General features: G+C 39.2%; 1 protein-coding gene across 2 annotated transcripts; it reads right to left on the bottom strand.

Annotated features, from left to right (window-relative positions):
- Positions 1–365: 365 nt before the first annotated feature.
- On the bottom strand, positions 366–27,532 carry LOC124170916 (homogentisate 1,2-dioxygenase). 2 transcript variants are annotated; one of them, XM_046549968.1, is made up of 10 exons: positions 27,422–27,526; positions 12,215–12,350; positions 12,008–12,138; positions 9,937–10,126; positions 9,765–9,844; positions 8,552–8,654; positions 7,661–7,908; positions 6,746–6,872; positions 4,986–5,167; positions 366–684 (listed from the first exon to the last, which is right to left on the bottom strand). In XM_046549968.1, the coding sequence occupies exons 1-10, from the start codon at positions 27,440–27,442 to the stop codon at positions 559–561; spliced, it is 1,344 nt and encodes a 447-aa protein (XP_046405924.1). In that variant the 5' UTR covers positions 27,443–27,526; the 3' UTR covers positions 366–558. The 2 variants fall into 2 exon arrangements, with proteins under 2 accessions (XP_046405924.1, XP_046405925.1); XM_046549969.1 differs by lacking the exon at positions 366–684 and adding an exon at positions 1,333–1,389 and having other exon boundaries at positions 27,422–27,532.

Genomic DNA, 27,532 nt, shown 5'->3' on the forward strand with positions numbered 1-27,532 from the left:
AGGGACACTTCAACCTCTATATTCCCTAAATTCATGGCTTTTATCCTGTTTACAATGTTTTTTTTTTTTTGAGTTTTGAAAATAATTTCATATTATCTATTATTATTTTTTACGCATGGAACTGGAAAGCCACAAATTGGCATCGAGAGAGCTGCATGTGGCTGGCGAGTCGTAGGTTACCAACCCCTGCCCTAGGGGAACCATGTCTATCCGAAGGATTGATTGCCGGACTTGAGTTATCTTCGGAAATAACTCACGCAAGGATCTAGCAGTCTCTGAAAAATCTCAGCCACCTGAACCCAATGAATAGGAATCCAGCACTTAAGCCACCACACCAACCTTCTTGGTGAACATGTAAACCAAAATTTGCAACAGATCTTTTATTACAGTGCAGTTCAGTCATTTCGGTACAAATATATCACTTAGAAAAATAATGAATAAAATAATAATTTCGAATCCACATTCAACATTTTCCCAAAATTTTATCATCATTGGCTTCTTGGACGGAATAAAAGTTGCATTCGTTCACAGAAAGGTGTGATTAAAATGGCGAGTCGTTTATTTCTCAGTAAAATGTTTCTTTAGAGGTTGCCAGCATTTGTAGTAGTCTTGATCCAACTTGTTGCAAGTTTCAGCACCCCATTTGGTGAGTGCAAGGCTGAGGGATGACTCGAACATGAAAGCCTATTAATTAGAAGAAATTATGAATTATTAGCATATTCATGAAAGAAAACCATTCCAGAAGTTTTTAATTTAATATTCATCAGATGCTGCATATGTAGCATTTTTCTCTACGGATGTGAGGCTTGAACGTTGGCAGCAGCAGAGACGTCATGAGTCGAAGCATTCGAAATGTGGCGTTACCGAAGAATGATGAAGATAAAATGGACCGAACGAGTAATTAATACGGATGAGCAAAGAAGAACGAGTGGAAAGAGAAGTTTTCTTAAAAAAAACCGTAAGGAGAAGACGAAACAACTCAGTCGGCCACATCATGAGAGTTGATGGCCTGATGAAAACAATCGTAGAAGGAAAGGTGGAAGGAAAGAAGGACAAGGAATAAATGAGTTACATAGGACAGGTAATAACGGATACAAAAGAGAAAAAATACGTCATTATGAAAAGGCTAGCAGTAAGAGATTAGGGAGGAGAGCTGCTTCAAACCAATCTCACGATTGCTGGCTTATAATGATGGATAGTAATAGACATTAGGTACTTGTAAACATATCCATGCATATGGATTTCCATATTCTTTTCACGTGTAATAAATGCTGAATCTAAGTTTCCTACTTCACACAAACGACGCACTGCAATGACAATGCAAAAAATGCGCAAAAAACATCAGTATCAACATAAAATTTCTATTTGGGGTGAGTCGAACATGAAAGCCTATTAATGAGAAGAAATAATGAATTATTAGCATTTACACGATGGACAACGAAGCAAGAAAATCTAACATTCGTATTAAAGATATCGTATTTCAAAGGCACCGATAATTATGGCCCCTGCAGTGCGGACACCCAACAGCGCGATTAGTAGTGACGTCTGGTTTTGCATTTTCCACGTAAAACATGTAACCACGTAGAACTAAACACATCTGTGGAGGATCTATGCCAGTTGCGCCTGGTATCCAAAGAAAATCGAAGAATGGAGGCTGTGCGGAAATTATTGCATCCTTAACGCACGGACTGTTGGCAGTGGCAGATTATGGGGAGGGGAAGAACGCCCCCGTACCAATCGTGTCGTCCAACGTTATTTCTGGAAAAATTGAAAATATAGAAATAATCTTTAAGGTGGCCCTCCAAAGAAATTTATCATTCCACCAAGTTTACAGACAATGTTTACAGATAATTTATGAATATCTAAAAGTCACCTGTCGAAGCATACCAGACCTCACATTATCGCACATGGAAATTTCATACCACCAAGGCGCTGCGGAAAGTAGTGGCTCCCTCAAAACGACCTTAATCTTTAACCGGTGACGTGCGGTCTGAGAGACCGCTGCATTTCTAAAATTATGAATACTTATAACCATATATTTCAAAATATCTATAATCCTCGGGAGCGTCTTAATTTTGTATATTTAGGACATAGCACTCTAAAAAAATTAACGTTCTTATTATTTATACCTGAAAATTTGCAACTGAATTTGAGTAACGGTCTGTGAGACCTCACGGCACTAAAGTGGAAAAACCGATAAACGTATTGCTGGTGGAAATGATTCAAAAAGTTATTAAAAACAATTCCTGGTGATTTTTCAAGAATAATAATAATTGATAATTTGTAAGGAATCATTTTTAGTTGCATAACGTGGATAATTAAGTGTTTAATTTAAAAAAAAACATGATAAAAATAATAACTCAAGTGTTTTTGATCCTGTTTCAAGTAACAATTTTTACTGAAAAATTTGGTCCGTATTGGGAAACCATAATATTAAATATAAGTTTTATAATAGTTGAGAGGTCAATGAAACATTAAACTAAGCAATAAAAATGACTTTGCAACGTTTTACGAATTTTTGTTTTATTGCGGTTTCCCAGACCGCACGTCACTGGTAGTGCAACAAGAATTGCACATCACTGGTTAAGGGTTAATCCTTCCCTGACTGTGGATGACATGTTACCAGATCATGTGGATCGCGCAATATAATCAGCATCTATACTATGAGCGACGATGACAGGAATCTCTCAAAAGTAACTCATTTAAGGATGCACATCCATTATTTAACACTTTGCGTGCTACGTGCGTAATATTATGCCGTGCAAAATCCTTCGATTTTTTATTCGGGCGTAATATTACGTAATCCGAATTTTGAAAAATCCCAGTTTGCCATTTTTTTAACGTAGTGGAACTAGCTTCTAAATAAAAAAAGAAAAAATGAAAGCAAAATTCATTCTTAAACCCTTTTGAGTCCCAACCGATTTTCTAGGTACTATGCCAAAAGTGCCGAGGCATTTTTGCTGATTTTGCAGTAGGATAGGGAAAAAAATTAGGTCTCAAAAACAAGTAAAGGTATGTGTTCAAAAACTTTAGGAAATCTTTATTATATGTGGTGTCACCTTTTTATTGTATTATTTGACGAATTTTTGGTAATATGAGTTGATTTCTATAAGTTGAAGAAAAAAGTTAATGTTAAAATAAAATTAATATTGACCATTGAATGATTAGTGAGCTATCAGCATCTAAGAGTGACATTCCGTGAGGAGCGCGATAGTGCTCCTGGCACTTTTCGCGAGAGATAGGAGAAGCGCGATAGCGCTCCCCGGCACTCTAAGGGTTAAAACAATACCAAACATTTATTCCTCACATCAAAGGTTGGTTGTTAAGAAATTACACAAGATTATGGAAAATGGCCGCACTGGGATACAGGTCTACATTACTAGGGTCAGCGGGGCAAGTGTTAATCTTTATTTCGCCTTACATAAAGATTGGAACTCAATATTTAATTGACAATGACCGATTCCAGAGGTGGAGAGTAACGGCGCGGAAGTAGGCGCCCTACCGCACACCGCAAAAATCACCTCCGTTCGCCACCGCCATCCAATTCTGCAGACGACGCATGCATCAAAGATAAAGTCTCCGGTCCACATGGTGAGAACAAGCGGAATTAGTTCCCAAAACGACAAACGGCAGTGAAACACTTCCTCGTACCGAATACGGTGAAGGAAATCCTGTGATTCTCGGGTTGGTATAGTATTTGGAGGAGGCGACCGACAGCTGAGGTCATTTGCGCCATGAGGGAAGGGTAGGTAAGGAAGGGTGGAGAGAAACCCGGCGTCGGCATTAGCATGCTCTTAACGAAAGGCGCCAAGGGGACCACGGCTTAACGTCCGACGGACGGAGTGTTGCGCTTGAAATGTCCTCCACACAACACTCAAGCAGGGATTGGGCTCTCAATTTAATAATTCACATTTACACGAAAAATCTTGACATTGTTCTAAATAATGCACATATTTTTGGTGAATTTTAGGGCACGTTAACCCTCAGATGTTTGATGTGCCAATATATCCAGGTGCTCCAAGTTTAATCCCATACAAAAATGTTCGTTGTTAATGTCTACCTTTTGGCATGATCCATTAAATTATGTGAGGAATTTAGGGGGAGGGGGTCAAGCAGATTCTCACACATGGGGAGGAGAGGGGGGGGGGTTCTGACAAGTATCAGGTAATTATTTTTCCGCAAGAAACAGTGTACAATTGCAATCTTAGCCATATGAAATACTAGTCTTAACTAATCTTACATAAAAATAACTAAAGAGTTTGTTTTTTTTATAATTCCAATGCAATGAAGCATATATTAACGTATTTACATTGAAAATATGAATTTTGAACAATCTCACGTGAGATTAGAGGGGGGGTCGAGCCAAATCTCATAATATCTCACTATCGGAGAACGGAGCCCAGTGAGAAATGGGTGGTGGAATCCACATGGAACCCACTTGGAGAATTAACGTGGATACCACGTGTTTTTGGTCGTGGAATCAACGTGGAACCCACGTGGAAATTTGGTGGAAAAATTAAAACAGCAGTTGGTGCTGTCCTAAAACCATTAAAACCTCAACCACTCTATATCTAAACCTTCTAAATATGTGTCTACGATTTTTCATGTGCTCTCATGGCTGCCTTTCCACGAATTATATAAAAATAGAATGTGCGATACATTTTCACATAACTAGCGTGGTTTCAGGATGATAAATGACGCAATGTCACCAGAGAGTTAAGTTCCACAAATTAGAAATTCTGTTTAACATTTTATGATAATCACCACAAATCTACTTGAAATCAACGTGGATTCCACGTGGGTCCAACCACTCAATATCCACCACCACCAAATATCCACCACTCAACGTGGATTCCACGTGGGTTCCACGTGGATTCCACCACCCATTTCTCACTGGGAGGTGATCCAAAAATCGCCAAAATCACCTCGCCTAAATAATGGACAGGACATACTAGGTGATGACGAGCAGGAACTAAAATACTTACTTGAGTACCGTCAGCTACTCTGGTTGGTCCTAATTTGGCATTGGAAGCATCTTCAAAGCACTGAGCGTCAGGCCCGTGGGGAGTCATCATTGAGTGGAGGGAAGCGCCACCTGGCAGGAAACCTTCCTCCTTCGCCTCATAGTTGCCCACTATCAGTCCCATAAACTCACTCATGCAATTTCCTGTAAAATGAAATATCAGAATGGAATCCATTTTACATTTTCAATTGTAATTTTACATTATTTGTGTAAATTTGACTTGTTCAAATTACTATATATTAACACGTTGCATACAGACCGCGAGAATTCTCGTCATTTTTTTCCCGAACGTTCCGGACGGATGACGAAGATTCTCGTCATTTAGACGCGTCAACCTAAACAATTTTAAAGCGTACAATACGTATTTGTTAGTACTTTTTCAATTGTTGTTCGTTATGCATAATAAATTTATGCATCATAACGTTTGATTGGGTAAAGTTATATTCTAAACATAAGCTTTTTAACCATGTTTAAACCAAAGGCATATTTCCAATCTCAACACCTCCACCCAGAATCGGCATTCCTAGGAATTTTAATACCCCGTTACGCAATGTGTTAAAATCAAAAACATATAGTGAAAGAGGAAAAACAATTCATATATTCACTGTCTAACTGAACGCTTATTGCATTATCAGCAGGGATTTTGAAGATTTTACTAAGGAACTTAGGCTATATGGAGGAAATTATATCATCCTTTTGTATCATGATAAAATGTAAGTCCTCCACGACAGAAGTATTAACAGGAATTCCAGTCATAGAATGGATATAAAAACCAATCAATAGGGCAAGCAGCTCACTATTGAGAAAATGAGATAAACTTTCACCATGATGGGAGCTAATGCCAGTAGTTACTTTTAATAACAGTAAAATACCACCAACAATAATCATTAGAGTTCCCTAAGAAATTAAGCTACCTGCACACTTTGAAGCATTGAAACTGGCTCAAGTACAAACATTTATTGGATTCAATTGAATTATTTAAATTTCCACGAAAAATCATGACTCTTTGTTCTAAATTATGCACATATTTTTTGTGAAATTTAGGGCTACTATATCCTTAGATGCTCAATTAGCCAATATATTCAGGTGCTACCTATGTAATCCCATAAGTTTGTTGTCAATGAAAAAATGTATAACAATATTAAAATTTGTTTTCATTCAATCAGCCACTTCTTCCAAAAACCAAGTCAAATTTTTCAGCAGTTTTTTTCAAGAAATATCTTTGCAAAAAAAATTTTAATTTAAAATTAAAAAAATCGGGTTTGACCTTTCTTGGGGTGAAAATGGAAATTGCAATGAGAAGAAAAAGGTTCCAATGCAATGCAAAATTTTACAAAAAAGTTGTGTATTATCATATTAAGAAATATGCAACATAAATAACATTTTTTTATTCATTTATTATTGGAAAATAACAACTGTATATGCTGCAAATAAAATGCATTGAAGATCAAACAATACAAAGTAATTACACACAAACTCGCAGGAAGTTACATTTTAGACAATTTTTTGCAGACACTGAATAATAACTCTGATTTGAATGTTCTATAATCAATCACTATGACATTACATCATTAGAAGAAAGCAATTTCTGTGTACATATAACCAAACAAAATAGCATCATTTAGACATAATTAAAATGTAACGAATTTAAATCATCAAAAAAAAATTTCTTGGATCAATAAATTAGCAATTTGTAGTTTTGAAAAAGATTAAAAAACATACTGTGGTAATATGGAGGCCGGAACGTATTTTCTTGAACAGACCAACGAGGTGGGAAGATAACAAAATCAGCAATTGCAACACCAGGCTTGGTGGATGGGCACGTCAATACAGTGAAAATGGATGGATCCTACAAAAAGTCGAACAGGACATGCTGTGACTTTTGAGAAAATTTAATGGGTTAAGTGATAAAATAAATATTTTTGCAGTATAATTCTATGCTTGCTTAAAACTACAAAAATGGAAACAATAAATTATGTCATGAATAAATGCATTGAAATATATTTTAAAATTCCGAATAAATATTGCTACCTTTAGGTACTCATACATAATGGATTAAAACAGGTTGAGGAAACTGATCATTCAATATCTCTAGTGCAAAAATAAGGATGGGCAAAGAGGGAAACAGTATAAAGACAAAGGGCACCAGCAAGGAAGTGCTTTACATTTGAGATGTTACACTATAGGGGTGGACTTAAAACTAATTGGAATTCTTCCAATCAGCTGACAGAATGAGAAGATGATTTTAAGTGATTGGCAATGGGATCGCCATTGGTTGTTTAAAATCTTCCATTTCTACAATGAGATAAGCCCTCACAACAAGTCTTAGGATAAAAAATAACAAACTCCATTTTTGATCATGTTGCCAACTCAACCACTCCAAATCAACTGATTGTAATGACAACCAATCAGAATAATTCCAATGAGAGCCAAGAACTCCCACCTTGGTGGGGTTCTGTGGTGAAAGAGGAAAATGGTTGGTCTAATCAGGTTCAAAGAAAAATATCTCTTCCAGGAAATCAATGATGAAGTCATACTGGTGAAAGAAAAATAATAAAGACTAAAATATTCCAATTAGTTGGTGACCCTTCCCTGTATATAACCGAGGAAAAAAAATAAGAACTAATGCCTACTTACAGCATGATCATACTGGACTGCATTGATGACCATGAATTTGGACAGGTCATACTTGTAGGGTACATAGTTTCCATGCCATGCAACCACATCAAAGGGGCTATGACCTTGTCGAGCTATGAACAAACTTCCCTGGAACTTGTTGTACACAATATATCTACCCCTTCCGTCAGCATCTCTTCCCAGATCGATATCTTCATAGCAAGCTTGTGGAGTGAGGAAATCCCTAGGATTTGCCAGCCCATTAGCCCCTGAAATAATTTTATTAAAATATTAATCATCTCCTCCATTACACTTACACTTTAACTAAATAATTAACCCTTAAGAGTTCATTCAATGTTGGTGCTTTAATGTAATGGACTGCAAATTATATAAATGACCAAATAAAGAAAGAATAGGCAAATGGTATTACATACATACTGAGACTAATTGCCTTAATATATAAAATCATTAGTACATAGAATCCACCTCATGGCATTCAATAGCACAAAGATGCAAGTCATTGAAAAGGTAATATTATTCAAATACGGAAAGGTTGAGATAGATGCTTCAAAAACAATTTTGGAGGCCTAGGAAGAATATGTTTCTCCAATGAAGTCTTAGAGCCACTGAAGAAAATTTCCCCAATCCTCATTAAGTGAGATTAATTGAATCAATGTTTATTACTTCTGATTGGAAATAATTATAATTTTCTGTTTCGTTCCAAGTTATATTTACGAAACATTATGAAAAAATAATGCATGAAGGGAAGTTGCTAAACGTGGGTGGTAAACTTTGAATCATGTTAGTTTTGTGTCTACTAAAAATAGTTTTATGAACTAGATTTTATCCAAACTCTTAAGACAATGGGTGATAAACTTATAATTAAATCCATGATATACTATCTCTACATACCAATTACTCCAAGGTTTGGGAGGATGAAATGTCCATCATATACTTCCAGGATGTATCCGCGACTTTCATCGGCTACAGTTGATACACTGAACTTCATACCTTGCTGAAAATGCCATCAACTTTCTTTAGGATATGATATTGTAACCCTCATGAAAATAATATAAAGTAACATGAAAATTATGAAATAGTCAAAAATTTAAGATGAAAAATCCTAGGGACTTAATGTCAGTAGTGGAATGAATAGCCGTTTGAAGTTTTCAGCTTTAAAATTAATTCTTCGATAAACATGCCATCCTGACTAATAATGATGAAAAAATTTGATTGAATTTTGCTACCATAGTTGTAGATCGAATGAAATAGAATGTAAAGTAAATCAAAAACTTTATAATTGCAAATTAGTGACTACTTAGAATTTGGTGAACAAAGGGGATTTCAGTATTTATTTTTAATTGATCAAACCTCAATATACATGTTTAAAAAGAGCCTTGAGAAAATTTTTATAAAAAATCTCTCATTATTTTTGAATTTATGTTCACAAGATGTAGATTTACCTCCGCGCTAACACAAATAACTCACTTGAGCATGATAGAAGTACATTGTATCCTGAAATTCCTGCAACCGCAATTTCATAAGTGTAAACGTGGTCCAGATCAGGGGCGCAGCTAGGAATTAAGGCTAAGGGAAGTTTCAGGCTCAACTAATGGTCAGGGTAAGTGGGAAGTGCGGGGGCCCTCCGCCAGAAAAATAATTTAAGATAAATGGTTCAAAATGTTGAGTTTTATGGCCTTCTGAGGGATATTTTGTTAATCCTCACACTATTCTATAAACAATATTAATCCAATTAACTAAAATATATTTAAGTTAAAAATTTCTCTGAGTTCTGGGTGGGGATATATCCCCCAAAAACCCCCCTCGCTGCACCACTGATCCAGATGTGGCATGGGTAAGAAACTTCAGCCCAGACCACCATCAGTTTTCATTCTTAACCAATGAGTGAAACGGCTGAATGAAAAGGAATATTTATTTCTGTCAGCCTTCTTTCCAAATCAGCTTTTGTATTTATCAATTAAATGTAAATTTCATATTGAAGTGAAATGATCTGATTGAAATTACCCTACTGCCACACAGTATGGGTATTTTAACACTAATCTGGCATAAAGATTAATCAAATTAACTTAAAAAACAGCATTTTATTTCATAATCACCCACTCACCTGAATAACACATATTTCATTGGGCTTTACATGCATTGGACCAAATTCTGTCTTAATAATTAACTCCCCCATTTGAGGCACTGCAAAGAGGAACACAAAGCAATATCACAGCTAGTTCTTTTCAATGATTCCATGGGTAGAATGTTATCTTAATGATGTAAGCAATACATACCAATCAAAAAATCACCATCTGAGTTGTACATGCAGCAGTTTTTCATAGATGAATTGCATAGGTAGAAGTGAATTGCGATCCCATGGCGAGATTTAGGATCCCCAGCCCCACAAACTGTGCGCAACCCCTCCACAAAGTTTATCTCCATCTGGCTTTCTTCCTTGGTTAGGGTAAATGGCTTCCACCTCATCTGAAATACAAATCATCAAGTTAGAACATTTAAAGGCAAAATAGGGCTGACAATAAAATCATATGCTATTGGCAGAACAAAACTTTGATCGAGCAGTTTTTAATAGTTGAAATTCCCAATGTAAAGACCAATTTTTGCTATTTTCAGCAAACTTAGAACTACATTCATTGTGTGTCTGGGGCCTTTGAACCCCTTAAACTCCCTGTATGCTATACACATGACTGTCTCCCAAAGGGAGTAGCCACTGGGCTGGCATGACAGGCAGTGGAGATCAGTTACCGATGCATACAGGACACCACTTCAGATTGGATGCTATAATTGCTATTGCATGCCAGTTGTTATAAATCCGTTAGCCTTCACACCTTATATACAAAATAAAGCCCCTAGGATGAAACTTTTTTAATGCTACGTATTTCAAATAAAAAATGGGATGCTGGGTGATGGAGAATTGGGAAGTAAAGATTACGAATGAATGTGGTGTGGTGAAGAAGGAGTATATTTTGGGAAAAAGAGTATGCAGGTCATGTGTCAGTGGGAGGGTACACAGCATTATTTGGAAGTTGCGATCACTTTGAATCAGCCTCGATTTGAAGAGGTACAGATGGGAACGCCATCTTGAACCATCACTAACAAAGATATGCAACTAGGTGTAAGGTCATTTGTTCTTGCTGCTGTCTGTCAAAAGTAATAAGAAATAAAAAAACAGTGCAAATGTTCCCACCAATTAGGGATGTGTTTGCTTTCCACTGACTGCCGGCTAGATATGGTGAACCTGGTAGTTTTTAGGCATGCTTGTGTCTACATCATCAGGCCCGTCGCGAGGGCGGGGCAGCCAGGGCATTTTGCCCTGGGCGCAGCAAGTTGGGGGCGCACCGTGTTCGCCGAAGAAAAAATTTTTTCAAATATCCTTGTATGTTTTACTTTCATAATCGATAAAATATCTTTATTACGAAAAAATGTTTTCAATTATATTTTCAACTCTCCCGATTGCAGATATATCAATGTTATGGGGCAGGGGGGCACGATCCCAGTTCGTCCCGGGCGCCAGATCAGCTAGCGATGGGCCTGTACATCATTACCGCTGCTAACACACGACAGGGATTAAAACATCTTATTTTCTATATCATTAGAGAAGTAGTAGCACAGCTTGAGTTTCCACCACCAACGGCGGCCCTTGATTTTTTCCAGCTGTGTCACTGTATGGAAGTGCATTGGAAATGTAACAGCTTAGCCCTTGTCGTAGGGTCAACAGTGAAAATATCTTATCTCATTAATGTCCAACTCCTCCCTCAGTTTACCCAACTCATTCCCAATTCTTTCTCCTCACCTTCCATATATCCCAATCTTCTATCTATCCATTGAAAATCTAAAACATAGCCAAGGAATTCCAACTTGGCACCTCATGATGATGCCAATCTATCACAACTAGTATAACTATTGGGTAATTTTAAAACTAATGATTTATTTTCACATTGAAAGATAATGTCCATTTCAGATCCATGATACGCCAAAAATGCTTGTAACTTCTCAATTTCAGAAACCCTAATTAACCCCAAATGATCCATAGGAAACCAAAAGAAATCTGAAATTTTACTTGATAAAATTGTTGGTTCATTGGTTCTTGAATATATAGGTACTGGCATAAAGAAAATTTACTGGGATAAAAAGCTTAGCTTGGCTGCAAAAAGTACGCAAATAAATAGTATAAAACATCTGGAAATAATATAATGCAATACATTATGTGTAAAGGACAGAATTCAAACAATTTAAGTGAAATGTGATATTACATATTTCACAGGAAACTCTAAGAAAAAGAGAGGAAAATTACTTTTTGTACATTTTCAGGTAAAATGCGATCAAAAGTTCCACCATATAGCCTACCTGGTTTGGGTTTGGTGGAATAGCATCCCAGTTAGACGTTAAGTATGGTGCTTTTACAGGCTCAAATGGTTCATGGATCACTGACGGTCGGATTCGATATAACCAAGTTCTTCTATTCTCCGATCTGGGAGCTGCAAAGTAAATTCATTGGTCAATATTAGAGAATTCGACAAAAGGCATGGATGGTCATTATATGAGTTTTCTAACCTGTGAAAGCTGTGCCAGAGAGCTGCTCTGCATATAGTCCGTACGCACACTTTTGAGGATTATTTTGACCCTCTGGTAATGAATTTGGACATCTTGGATCCTCGGAGGCAAATTCATTGGCGAAGCCACTCTGGTACTATCAATACAAACATTTATAGAGAAAAGAATTATAAAATACAATTTTTTGATGAGAACAAATCAATAATCGATACTATTTAAGTGGAGATGGAGATAAAATTACCTCCCAAACCAAATCAAATGGTTGCAGTTCAAACATTAATCACGCTCTCAATAATTTGAAACAAATATGAAAGAATGCAAAAATTGATGGAGTAATAACAAAAGGCACCATAAGGAATGCATATAAACTCATTATGCGCAGCGCAACTGCTATGCTAGAGAATTCGTTAATCCCTGCTATTAAGACTGATCAACAAGTGTATGCATCTTTTTACGGAGTCATGAGTATTCAGCTCCTAAGGTGGGTGGGGAAAGGGCAGCAGCCATTCCCCTTGTTTAGTGAACTCGTTCACTAGTTTTCTTTCTCTGTTGATTATGGTACAATTTGAAAAATTATGCAACGCGCATTTTTCTGTTTTCCGATCCTAAGCCTACTTCTCGCGCTTTTCTCCCCGAAACAACGATAGCCTATTCCGTTTTTCTGATGAGTTGATGACGTCACGAACTGATGCCTCGTGTGTCACCGTGCCCCTGCTACTCCTTAGCCTTGTGCATGGACCTCGTGCGATTCGGTGTTATTTACGCTCATGCCACCGATCACGTCCCTCGCTGAACGGTTCTTCGAGATAGAGTTATGAGATCAAACTCTTAATGACGTCACAAACTCATGAAAAGTGGGCGGCAACTTGAGTGATAATTAATTTTAACGTTTGAGTGAATGGATTAGTATGGTAGATTTTTTGTTGTCGTAATTTATATTTGTGCTCCATCACCCGGATTCTTTTACTGAATTATGATTTCCGGCCTGTGAACCACCGTATTTTGGACGCCCCTCAAAAATTTCATTCCGACATCCGCAGGACCAGATACAGTATGTCCTCCTGCTGAAAGGGTCCGCTGCATATCCTGGGTACTCCTATAAAGAGAGCTGAATAACCAAATTCGCAGACCCCGTCATATAACCCTGATAGTCTACGACCAATCTAAAAGTAATCCTTATAATCCAAATTATATCGAACAGTTAATGTTACCTCTCGACGCTGATGGCGCTGGCTTTGAGTCTAATAACCGTCCATAATAGGCGCGTTCATCAATTTTATAACTTGCCGATTGTGATTTTTTGTTTTCGAAGCCTTGACACTAAATTTTCCGCCCTAAACGCTAAATTGAATAGCATGATTCCGAATTCTAGAATAGCGCATAACTTTGGTGACTATGGCAAACTCTAAAAGACGTCAATTCGTCATAAGCAGATTCGAATTTTCAAGCCCCCAAACAATCCATCTAGACAATAGGTGATCTCCTTCACATGACTTGTTTACACCTCATGAATTAATGCTCGCGGTTGCAGTCGCTAAAAAATTAATACTGATGAAAACCTTTATTTTACGGCATATTTTCCCCTATCTCAATCACAGAAAGCGGATGGTCACTTGTAGAGCTCCACGAAACGGATGAAAATCATATTGTATCTATGGGTTGCAAAAAACAAATGTAAATGTTTGAATTTCGGAGTGATAAGAAACATAAAAATGGCGTTAATTATTCATGCATTTAGTTTCTATACTAGTCGCCCATGGGATAAAGGGTGCCCATCGGAGACAGGAAGAAAAAAGTGATTTTAGGAGTCCCCTAATGCATCAGAATTGTGCGAGCATATCTCAGCGTGGATGCATCACATCCTGCCTATCTACAAAAATTGCCATGGGAAAAAATTCCCCTACACCGGGATCTGAACCACGATCTCTGGCTTTCCGGGTCACTGCGCAGACTGCAACGCTATTCAGGTCCGGCGTATTTTTCTCAGTGCAACTACTGTGAATTAAACCACTGTATACGTGGCAGGTTTGAAATGCATCAAATTCACTTATTAAAATTAGCTAAATAAATCGTGAATAAAATAATGAAGTAAGCTATCTTGGTAAGCTACTACGGAGAAAAAGGGTGCAACGATCCTATTGACGACATGTATACACGTACCCTATGTTCAGGATAATCTCTAAGAAGGCGTTAGGGGGATCGGGTTGGTGTGGTAGCTAGAGTGTTGGCTTCCCACCCGGCGGGCCCGGGTTCAAATCCCGGCAGTGGCAGAAAATTTTCAGAGACTGCCCGATCCCTGCTGGAGTGTTGTGTGGAGGACATTTCAAGCTTAACACTCCGTCCGTCGGATGGGACGTTAAGCCGTGGTCCCCTTGGCGCCTTTCGTTAAGAGCAAGCTAATGCCAACGCCGGGTTTCTCTCCACCCTTCCTTCCATACCCTTCCCCCATGGCGCAAATGACCTCAGCTGTCGGTCGCCTCCTCCAAATACCATACTATACCAAGAAGGCGTTAGGGGATATAATTTTAAACTCCTTCATTCGACGGAGCAGTTTTCGATATGCTCTATTCTCAAATATAGTTAGTATTTTTCTCCTCCTTAGGGGACAGTTTCCACCTGTCGAAACCGTAAAAAATGTACTGGAGGTGGGGACCAGCTTGGCTACCGCTTTTTGAAGCTTCAAACCTGAAGACGCCAGCTGTAACGCCGGCGAAACTGTCGGAACGAAGATGAATTGACGCGGAGGACAACCCGAAAGCCAAGCAGCTCTTACGGCACCACTCCGCGGAAGCCCCCAATCAGGCGTGGTCTGGGGCAATTAGGGGCCCTCCTTTCCAGCGGATTCGGGGCTCCTCCCCCGGAAAATTTCAGAAAATTGCACGCCCATAAATGGACTCTGAATCTATTCTGGCTCTTAAAAATGAGACAAAAATTAATAAAAGTACCAATTTCGTCAGAAATAATACAGTGGAAAGTGAGAATTGCAACGTTTATAAAATTTTATCATGCAAATCTAAAATAAAACTCTAAAATAAGCTTTTCGATTAGCTTTCAAAAACGTATCAGGTTTATTTCCCTTTATTCCCCTGACACATTTATTCAATTTATTTTTATATAATATTTTAACAATGAGTATGTCATAAATAAAGAAAATCAATGAAATCTTAGAATTTAATAGTAGCCTAAAAATTGGGTTAAAATATAATCAGAGTCTTTTTTATTACACCATTCGTATATGCTTCACGATAGATGCGAGTGTTGTGGGGGCCCCCTAACTTCGGAACCATCGGCGATCGCCGACCAGGCCAGACCGCCCCTGCCTTTAACAACAGTACTATAGGTGATATTGTTTAACGCAATCTGATTTTGGTTCCATACGACAGGGATTTAGGCGTTAATATTATATTGTAATTATACAAAAATGTATTAGCAAGGTTTATCCTGCATTCAGTTTCAGGTTCTCTTCAAATAAAATGAGCTAATTATATACCGAGTGGTAAGGTTATAACATCTAGTCCTCACCCGCTGCCAGGTAAAATAAAACCCTGGTCAAGTCAAGCCATCTTAACTTCCACCTTCGTATTACTCGAGTCAATTCCATCCCACCTCCTCCATTCCCCTCCATACTAAGTAGGCCTTTATCCAATACGGTGGTTTCCTATTATTTTTTTATTGCCTAAATCGAAAGATTATTACTCCTGGAGTCTTTCACGCTTTTAGATTTTTAAACGACGATATCTATTTTTCGCGATTAAATGAAAAGTGAAAATTTTCAAGCGCGCGAAAACGCGACGGCAAAGTATGAATGCCGGGAAAACTCCGTGTGACGTCGTTCTGGTTCCCGCTGCCGCCAAGTGAGGCTACCTTGGGGCGAGGCTTTGAGCGCTGATACGACGCAGGATGCAAGCAGGTAGCGGAGTACGCTGCTAGGAGGTAGCGCTTGGCTTAAAAAAGGATTATTAATACCTTATCAAACGCAGGAAACTTTCCGACCTTAGCCAGTTTTAATAGGTGATTATTAAGACATGTTTCCCTGAGCTCTGTGCCTCATGCATGCATCGGTAATCTCAGACGATGTAAAACTCCTGACTACTCGTATAGAATCTAGGCCCCTGTGACGTCACGTGGAGTGGCATCGCATGGGCGCCAATGTGACCTTTTTCAAATGCGGTTAAAATTGACCATTGCCATTCGTCTAAACTGGGATTTGTAAAACCAAATAAATTGTATATTATGAATACATTAATGGCGGGTAACGCATCGCAATCGATGCCTTTCGTTTTCTTTGATGAAGGAAACTACCCTATCCTTATCCTCCTTCCCACAAAAGACACATTCAGTCACAACGCACGTTTCCGTGTTCCACTACATCCTATTGAACTATCATTCATTTACTCGAGGTAGGTCGTCATTTCGAAGACGCGACGAACATCTCAATTAATTGTCGACATGAGGAGAGGTAGGGAATGATGGGTGGTGAGAAACCTGGAATCGGCTTTTAAGTTCGTTTTACACGGGTCACGTAAATGCACGATCTGACGTGTGTTCGAGGGCGCAGTCTAAATTGCGACGTGCAGAGTGGTGGATTGGTAAAACGCTTGCGAGAGTGGATGGATGTGAGATGGAAAAATAGCACCTGTTCGTGCATTCGCGCGATGGGGTAGTTTCCTTCATCAAAGAATACGAAAGGCGTTGATTGCAATTCGTCACCCGTAATTAAAGTATTCATAATATACAAATTATTTGGTTTTTAGAAATCTCAGTCTAGCAAATGTTAATGCAAGGGCGTACCGAGGATCAAAACTAGGGGGGGGGAAGCCATGATTGTTCAAGTTATAGGTAAGATTTAAGCAGGGAAAATTGAATGAAACCAACATTTTAACGAAACTGTAACAGCTATTTATTAGCTTTTAAAATTATTTGCTTGAAAAAATATTATTTTCCTTAAAGACATTTGCGATTTTTTCTTCAAGGGGGGGAGCAGGTGCCCCCTCCTGCCCCTTGCTGGGTACGCCCATTTGTTAATGGTCAATTATAACATCATTTGAAAAAGGCCAGATTTGCGGTCATGCGATGCCACTCCACGTGACGTCACGGGGGCCTAGATGCTATACGAGTAAATAGGAGTTTTACATCGTCTGAGATTACCAATGCATGCATGACGCACAGAGCTAAGGGAAACATCTCTTAATAATCACCTATTAAAATTGCCTATGGTCGGAAAGTTTCCTTCGTTTGATAGAGTATCAATAATCCTTATTTAAGTCAAGCGCTACATGCTAGCAGGGTACTCTGCTACCTGCTAGCAGCCCGCATCGTAGCGGTGCTCATAGCATCGCAACAAGGTGGCCTCACACAGCGGTATGCGGAACCAGAATGACGTCACACTGGCTTTTCCCAGCCTTCATACTTACTATTAGCCGTCGCGTTTTCGCGCGCTTGAAAATTATCACTTTTCATTTAATCGCGAAAAATAGATATCGTCATTTAAAAATCTAAAAGCTTGAAATACGTACTCCAGGAGTAATTATCTTTCGATTTAGGTAATTTAAAAAATAGGAAACCACTCTATCGCACGTCATGGTGAGAAATCAATGCTTTTCTAACCTGCGCAATTACGTGCCCCCAATGGCGTAGCCAGAAATTTCGTTCATGAGGGTCCAAAACCAGGGGGCAAAATTTTGGAAAACTGAGTACTAAGTAGATGGTTTTAAACTAATTTTAACACTTTTAATGATCGAAAAAAATTCATTTCTCAAAGAAATCTTTTGTGTTTTTTTTTCTTCAATATTTTGTTTTCTTTTATGAAGTAAAGTAACTGTCTTTTTATATTTTGGGTTCCGGGGTTATTATCGGGGGTTCGGAACCTCATGGATCCCCCCCTCGCTACGCCAATGCGTGCCCTGTGTAAAACAGCCTTTAAAGTAATGCCATAAGGGGATCTGTGCTTGACTCTACCACACCTGTCGGACGAAATGATGAACTTGAAGTGCCCTTCACGAAGTACAAATGCAGCGAATGGGCGACTAGAAAAACCTCCATCATCGCCGGGATTTGAACCAAAGACTAAGGTGTGAGAAGCCAGCACTCCATTAACCACACTAACTCTATCGTCTTCTAACTCCCGAGTTGGACATCGAAATTTAGGTACAAGCAGATTCATTCACTAACCCCGATGATAACCCGAGAAAAATTCCTTTTTATCTCCTGTTGCCAAAGATAGAGTACCCATGAGTTGTATGTCGCGCAAGTAGTCACCTTCCCTGCCGCACCGACCTTCATGACGTCGTACAGTTGTCAGTGAGATAGGTGTGGGGCGCGTGCTTCATATCCATTCCCAGTGCGGCTGCCAAGAAACTTTTACGGCGGTACTTCTTTAATTGCGTTGCTCATATACTTGGATGGGTTCATTTCCATTGCGGTGTTGTCGATGGGCAGGAATATTCAGCGACAAAAAAATTTAATCAGTTTGGTTTCGATAAGATCGTTCACATTACTAGCCGCGATTTGTGTAATTGAAAACGTTTAACTACCTAATAATACGTACCTAATTTTTTAGATAGTTAACAGCGATTTGAAGTCCTTTATGGCTTACTGAGTTTTCTCAACAAAAGAATTTGTACGTGGTTTAACTCTTTCAAGCCAAATTTAAAATGCATACGGCTAAATACGTTAATCAATACATAATGATCTCTTATAGAATCATAGCACAACACATTCATGCAGATTAAAACATCTTGCCTCGACACTAAATGTGTTTAACGGCTTCTAAAGGCCTGTTTACCCGCACGAGTTAATGTCTAATTGTATGAACGCGTGAATGAACACGAAAATGCCCCATGTAACCACCAAACTTATGCAAATTCATGAACAGAAAATAGGGTCAGTTAAAATTTGGTTGCTGCATTCGTACATTTCCGTTCCGATCCACATGTAAGCAGGCCTTAATAGTATTTTATTTGCTATGTTCCACAATTTTAATTTAAAATATGAGACACTAGCACTGAAACATCCATAAGTTAGTGGACGGAAATTTGTGTAATCATCACATTCTGATAGCTCTAAAAAATACTTGATAATCAAATTAAAAATAATGTTAAAGCAATGGCTTTTATGAGACGTTCCCCTTCACCCAAAAAATTAAAAACTCTGCCTTTCCGTCAGATTTGGCGATCGTGTAGACTTTTACGCTCGTAATTTGCAACTTTTCAACTGGAGGACAGCCAGAAAAAATATTTGGTACAATACAGTAAAATAATATAACGAGGATACTAATAATTCGTGACACCAGCCAAAATACCTCAATCAAAACATTTAATTTAACGAGGCAATCGCAAATTATCAGCCGCCTTGAAATGAATAAAAAAAGGTTCCAAATACGATTCGCATAAAGATACGTAATTCACCATCAACACACGTCGACCAAACACGCATTACTAAGAACTAAAGCAGTTCCTAAACAAGCCAATTACTATGGGACTTATTGCGATCTAAGTCTTCTACCAAACTGTCCATCTGTGTCGTCTTCATAATTCAATCATAATTTTTGAGAAATTTTTATAGCGTATATATGTTCCTTTATAATTTACTGAGGTTTTTTTTCAAAATACAAAAAAGTTCTATCTGGCTAAACACTTTCCAGCCAAAATTAAAGTGAACACGGCTAAATACGTTAAAGAATACGTTGTGATATCTTAGAAAATCACTATTTAACACATTCATGGAGATTAAAACATCTTATCTTGGCACTAAATTTGTTTAGTGGCTTCTGAGAGATCCAATTGCTTTCTGCTCTCCCAAGTGCCTTCTTTAATTTTCCTTTCATCTCTTTCGAACAGATTTTTTGAGCATTTTACCTGAGACTGGTTTTAGCGGCGTTCACTCGTTGATCTAGGCATATTTCCGGAACACGCTCGCGGCGGCACATTCATGACGGCGGCCTGCTCTTACTACGCCGCAAAAGTGGTGATTTTATTCGAATTCTCTCCGACAAGGACGTAGAGCGAGATTAACGTTGACAACGCTAACGAAATAATTATTTTCTGAAACTGAAGGGAAAGTTCAAAAGATTCGTCGTGGTTTTCTTTCCCTCTCTTGGGACCGAATTTGCAAGAGAATTGCAACCGAAAAATACCACTTATTGCACCGTCTACTATGGATGGAACTCATTCATCAGATTTCCGTGAAAAAATCCATTTAAATCGAAAAATACGATGAGCGATATCAGCCAAAATGAATGTGTACGTGCGACGTCTACACATGGAATTTCTCCTAAAATTCAGCGATGATTTTAACGCAAACAGCAAATAACACAATTGAACAAATAATGAGCCACAAATTAATAATGCGGTAATTTAAAACAGGTAAGATCGCGCAATATACGCTGGGTCAGTTTCATGGTACTAATATATATTAGTATCATGGTCAGTTCTTTATTCTACAGTAAAAATGTTGGGAAAATCTGCATTTAAGCTGTTTACTGATCCTTTCCTTTCTGCGGTCAATGTTGATCATGATATGTAGAAAAGATAGCTTAAATGAAGTCTGCATCATTAAATGTAATCCATCAAACTTATTGGCCGTAACGACCGGAAACATGTACTTCATCGATAGTAGGAAATTTTGTCTTAGGAGAAACTTCATGATACGATCAGTGGCGTAGCCAGGAATTTCGATCGGGGGGGGGGGCAAAACCAAGGGGGGAAATTTTTGAAAAACAAGGTACTAAGTAATGGGTTTTAAACTAATTTTAACACTTTTCACAATCGAAAAAACTTCATTTGTTAAGGAAATATTTTTTATATTCATGAATTTTCAATATTTTGTTTTCTTTTATGAAGGAAAATGCTTGTGTTTTTATATTTTGGGGGGGGGGGTCCGGACCCCTTGGACCCCCCCTGGCTACGCCACTGGATACGATGGAATTATAATAAAAGCCCAACTTTGAAATATTACGGCAACAAAAACAGTTGCTGTGATTTTCCACATATTTCCTAGAGTCCAAAAATACCTATATAGAGAGCGAAACCCATTTAAGAATTTCATGCAATGCCTGAGAAGAGAGGATGGACAGACGATTTTCAGGTTTTTCATATTCAAGGATACTAATGGGGAAGAGAAAGAGGTCGAGCCGGCCGTTGAACTTTCTGAAGGACGTTCGCAATGTAGTTACAAGGACCCCGTTTTTTATCTCAGCGTGATCTTCAATTGAAGAACCTCGAGGCGAAACTTGAATTTTGACATTTGTAACTCAAAGAGACTTAACTATCTATGCATTTCCGATGAATATCATCTGAAGACGTAATGCGAAGCAGTTCTCCTTCTTGAATAGGACCATAAGGGACTGGAACGACCTACCAGCAGAACTATTTGAATCTTTCCCGAAAAATTTACATAGTTTTAAAAAGCGGCTGAAGAAGTAGGGACCAAGGGCTTTGTATAATGTTTTCTATTGTTTTTTCAAATGTTTTCTATTGTTTTTTTTTCAATTTTTCTATTGTTTTTTCAATGTTTTCTATTATTTTTTTTCATCGTATGTACGTTACCACCAGGCTAAATGCCTACTTGTAACAATTTTAATAATAATAATAATAAAAATCTGTTTCATATAATACTTGCCACAGAGAGTGCGCATATGAAGGGAACTCCTTCCTTTGAACAGAGGATTTTCTATAATCTGTCAACCGCCCGCCGCATATAGCTGTCGCAGCACTTACTATCTATTTACAAGTAGGTACTATCATACTCCCTATTTTTTTAATTTCATATTAATGTTAAATATAAACATCATGGGGTGTCTTTAGTTTAAGTTACTTAACCTAAGCTAATATTTACATTTATCCTGAAGGTATAATCAAATTACGCCACCGATAAGTCATCTATTGGAACACATGACGGAAAAAAGGAAATCTGGTTTTGCATCTACATCTACATACTACCCCGCAAGCCGCCTATTATCTAGCCTCTAACACACCAGCCGCTCACACATAAAAAGGATATGCGCACACAAAATTACGCATAGCATTTATTAAAGTCCTTTATCGTGCGTGGGAAAAACGAAGTCCCATGCCTATCCGTTCGGCAAAATATCTCTCTTAATTCATCGTTTCAAACGGACCTGGAAATGTAGTGGGCTTTAATTTTATCTCATTCACTCCATACGAGGGTTTGGATAGGCGAGGGTAGAACTCAGCGCGGATCAAATAAGTCTGAATTCCACAAACTTCGGGTAAGGAGTCCAGTTTCTTTCCCTTCATCACCTTTTGGCTTGAGAAAAGTTATCGGGGGTATTAAAAGACACCACCCGCGATTTGAACCTGATTCCTTTCCATCACAGATGAAACCTTTGATCTCGTAAATATTAGATGCGTTGCTAAGGCAAACTATTGGTCACAACATCAAAAATTTTGCGTAACGAGTCATGAGGTATTTTCCCTGAACCACAATCCTCAGATTCCACAAAGCAAGCGCAACCCCAAAAAAAAACATGCCATGAATGGGCTCCTCAGGTGAACAAACAATGTGACGTCAGCGGTACGTAATGATGTTGGAACTAACTGGTGAGGTAATTTCAGCGATGAGGGAGTTGGTACTGAATTCCCCATTCCATTCCCCAAGTGGCGACATATATAAAGCTTCTAAATACTGGAGCCTTCCCGATTCAGAGGCGGATTAAGGTCGTTGTTTTTTGGGGTCTTAATATCTAGTGTCTAGTGCCTAGTATCTGAGTGTTCATAGGCGAATCTAGGGGGGGAGGGGCACGGGCGCACGTGCCCCCCCCCCAGACCCCTTGTGCCCCCCAGAAATAAATCCTGGATCCGCCCCTGTGAGTGTTCATTACTTTCCGCAGCCCCTTGTGATATGACGCACCTTTAAGCGACAATGCGTCTGAGATCTGATGAGCAAAGACAAATGGCAACGAGAGATCCATCAATTATTTTCTTAATTGCATGTTAAACTGCGAAAAAAAAAACTTTGAATGGATAGCCACCTGGATAATTATCATCTCTTCAATTTTTCCAGAAATTAGGGCGCAGTTTATCGCACTGACTGAGGTAACTTGCACTTTATAGTATCTACGTTTAGCGCCTTTTATGAATGAGCACGAAAGCTTTTCAACTTGTATTAAACCTTAACCTTCTGAATTCTGGTGAAAAAAAACTTTTTTACACCCCCCAATCATAATCTGCCACTGCCCCTTTGCTTGACTGAGGGGCGGTCTGGCCAGTTCGGGTGGTCGGCCTTCGCCAAATGTCCCAAGCTTAAGGGGCCCCCACGACGCTCCCGTCTATCGTTCAGCGTATATGAAAAGTGCAATAAAAAAGACTCAGATTACTTGAACCAAAGTTTTTTGAAATCATAAAATTCCACGCTTTCATTATTTGCCTTATTAACAACATACCTACTCAGTGTAAAAATATTATATAAAAGATAAACATAACAAAGGTACCAGAAGAAAAAAGATAACCAAATATTTTTTCAAAAGGGTTGTTCGAAAAGGTTACGTTAGAGGTTTTATTTATTTTTCAGTTCAGTTAGTCAAGGGAAAAAAATCACAAAATAGATCATAATCAGTAGTCAACAATCCTAAGATTGGTTTAGTAAAATAATAATTCATTATTAAATTTTATAAGCTGTGAAAATCGTGGCATTTTGTCTCGTAATCGAAAAAAATGAATCTGAAAAATCTTTGATCTGAAAATCGTAAAATTTTTCGTGGTATTTTGTCTAATGAAATTGCTATTTTTTACTAACTTTCATCTAGTTTTAATGAGCCTGAATAGCGTCATAATCCGAGCATGGAATTTCCCAAAAATTTTCCCGAAAAAGGAAGAATAAGGTAAGGAGGGTTTCATCATGAGCCTTAGCCGATGGCTCCCAATCACCTCAGACCGCCCCTGGCCTGACCATTGGAAAATACTATCCGCTGTCTTCAAAGTGAGCGGCGTCAACGAGCACGACTCCCGATAAGCTCCATGGCGATGCCACCGCACTTGGCAATCGGAGCCGGCGGCTGGCGGCGCGGGGAGGCGAGGGGGGAGGCGGGGCTCAGAGCATCACGGTGGAGCAGGGCGAGTCGTCCGTCCTTCGGATCACCTTGCCGCCGGCGGAGCGCACGAGCTATTTCCTGACGAGGAGGGACGGGCCATCGGAAAAGTGTCCACGTCCGAAGCGATCGGGAAAAGCGGGATAAGCTGGAAATTCCTACGGCGAAGAGTTGAGAGACCCAAGACCTCAACGCCCCGAGATAAACTTCGGCTGTTTACTTTCCAGTGTCCGCAATGAAGCCTAAAATAAACGCTGTCCGACCGACGAAAGACTCGAGTGACCGCGAGATATCGGTAAAGGTGTCAGTCCCATCCTAGCAGCTCAAATAGCTTCAACAGGGCTTAATTCGTTCAATTGTATCAGGCTCAACTATGTGGAAGTTGATATTCGAAAATGAAAAAAAATACTTCATTGACTTCCACTGATTTATTTCGTCGGTACCACATGTTTCGATCCATAGAGGTCATTATCAAGTATACCTCTATGGATCAAAACTCTATGGAACTATCAACCTCTATGGATCGAAACATCATTTTCAACAGGACTTCTTGATTTTCGCGAGTAAAAATGTTTTTGGTTTCATATTTCTTTTAATGCTGAGCACTATTTTTAGTATTCACGTCATTCCATGTGATTTTTCCACGATTTTGGATGTTGTTCAGACTCATCTATCACGTTAAAAAACAGCAAGCAATAATGAGATCACGAACATTAGCACTCGCTTTTTTGCAAGTAGAAAAGGTTTTTTGCTCATTCAAAAAATACGCTAGACGTAGATATAGTAAAGTACGAGTTATCTCAGTCAGTATGATCAGATCCTCACTTATTTCTGAGAAAAAATTGAAGAGATGGTGATCACCAAGATGAAAATGAATGAGTTCTACTCACGGCATTGTTTCTCATTTATCACACTTATTGATGCGAAAACAAATCGATCCGATAATCTTCAGAAGGTCGAAGCTCTCTCCTAGCTGAAAAGCTTTCGCGCTCATAAATAAAATACCCTAGACGTAGATACTGTAAACTGCGAGTTACCTCAGTCAGTGTGACAAGCTATGAATGAAATTCATGTCTCATCACCCCAGCGAGAGGTCGGGCTACGCACTATCCCCTGATTAATTTGCTAAAACCAAATATCATAGAATAACATTTTAAGCCATCAATATTATGGGTAATTATTTGATAACTACGCAATTATAGATACTTGGACTCAGAAAAGGGTACAATTATTTTAAATAAACGATTCTTCGCATTTAGGGGCACTATAATTCATCCTCTTGATACCTACACCGTTCCACGATACCGTAATATTGTGAAGGATTGCATGAAATATATAGAGAGACGTTTCAGTCTCAATCTGTCGGAATTCTGATATATAAGTAAATTGCCACCAACTTATGATTTACTAACATGAAATATGCATCAAATGTGGGCTTTCAAAGATCAAAATACAAAATACATTGGAACTCCTATCTCCTTTATGCTTTGCTAAGCATCACATAATGAGTTTAGCACACGTTAAATATCTGATGCCAAGGCTTTGTTCAGCGTTAACATTTGCTGATAGCATGGGTCCCATGCATAGTCTCCGCGAGGTTGACAAGTGAGCAATGAATACATGTTATTATCAAAATTCACCGTAATTACTAATTCCCAATGCAATAGATACAAATCAGCAAATAAATTATCCAAAAGCGAATTCTGTTCGTGCTCTTCGCCGGTTTAATTCGTCCAATGCCCCGGACCTACCTAAGGTCGACAATTGAAGGCTCTTCAGCAACTGTCTACAGCCCTATTGAAATTCGTCAACAATGGACCATTTGACTCGATTGAGATCTGAAGAAGCCTTCACCGATAGCATGCTATGAATAAGTAGTACATCTAAATTCAACTGATCGGAAGTTTCCATCCTTGCTTACTCAAAACTGAGCTCGGCCCATTCACGGAGTATAAAACCGACTACATTGATTGGATATACCAGGGATGTATATACGGAGGGCATAACCCTCTCTCTACCAAGTTGGTGTGGTGGATGGAGCGCTGGCTTCCCACCCTGCTGGTCCGGGTTCAAATCCTGGTGGTTTCATAATTTTTTCTGACGCTCCCCGATTCCTACTTGAGTGCTTTGTGGAGAGCACTTCAAGTGCAGCGCTCCGTCCGTCGGATGGGACGTTGAGCCGTGGTCCCTTTGGCGCCTTTCCTTAAGGCCGTTTTACACGGTACACGGAATTGCGCAATCTGACGTACGTGCGAAGGCGCAATCAAAATTGCGTTGTGTAAAGCGGCGAATTGCTAGAACACATGCGAGAATGCGTGGATGCGAGACGGCAAAATAGCCCCTGTTCTAATTTCGTTCATGCATTCATGCAATTGCACGCCTTTTCAAGGCCTGTTTACACGATACATTAACACGTACGAGTTAATGTACGTTTGCGTGAATGATTTTTGTGGACCGGAACGGAACATGTACGAATGCATGAACCAAATTAGAACAGGTTCTATTTTCTGTGCATGCATTCGCACAAGTTGGGTGGTTACACGGTACATTTTGGCGTTCATTCTCGCGTACATACATTTAGACATTAACCCGTACTTGTTAATGTACCGTGTAAACAGGCCTTTAGAAATTAATGCAGCTCTAACCTGCGCAATTCCGTGCCCCGTGTAAAACGGCCTTTAAGCGTAGGCGACGGGTTTCTCTCCACCCTTCCATCTCTACCCTTCCCTAATGGTGCAAAGGACCTTAGCTCTTGGTCGCCTCCTTCACATGCCAATCCCTACCTAGGGTAAGATCTGCAACGGGGCCATGAGTATGCTAGTGGTTGCTAATGGTAAAGTACCTTCAGGAGTACCTAAATATTACGGAGCCGGCCCGCCCCATCCTCATCCGAAATGAAGATCTCCCTAGGCTGCGGGGAGATAAGGCTGTTGACTGGAGCCGATTACGGCAGACACATCACCATGGCTATCACCGCAATCAGCGAGCACACAACTCGATTCGAAATAATCGTGACCTTCGGACACGGGGAGAAGAGTCTTCGCGACTACAACGCTTTTTCCTTACGCAGCAGCACTTACAAATTGGACCGCGATTTCGCACGAGTTACGCATCATGACCGGCGAAGGTCGTCGATAAGGGGAAACGTTTTGGGGGCGTACCTTGAGCTGGGGAGACGACATTCTGGAAGCTGCTCCTCTCCTCCGCTGTTGGTGGCTGTGTCCGCGTCCGGCAGTCGTCGGCAGAGGACTGAGGCGGACGGCTGGGATCCA

Source organism: Ischnura elegans, chromosome X (genome assembly GCF_921293095.1).
Source record: "Ischnura elegans chromosome X, ioIscEleg1.1, whole genome shotgun sequence".
In the NCBI taxonomy this organism is placed as follows: domain Eukaryota; kingdom Metazoa; phylum Arthropoda; class Insecta; order Odonata; family Coenagrionidae; genus Ischnura; species Ischnura elegans.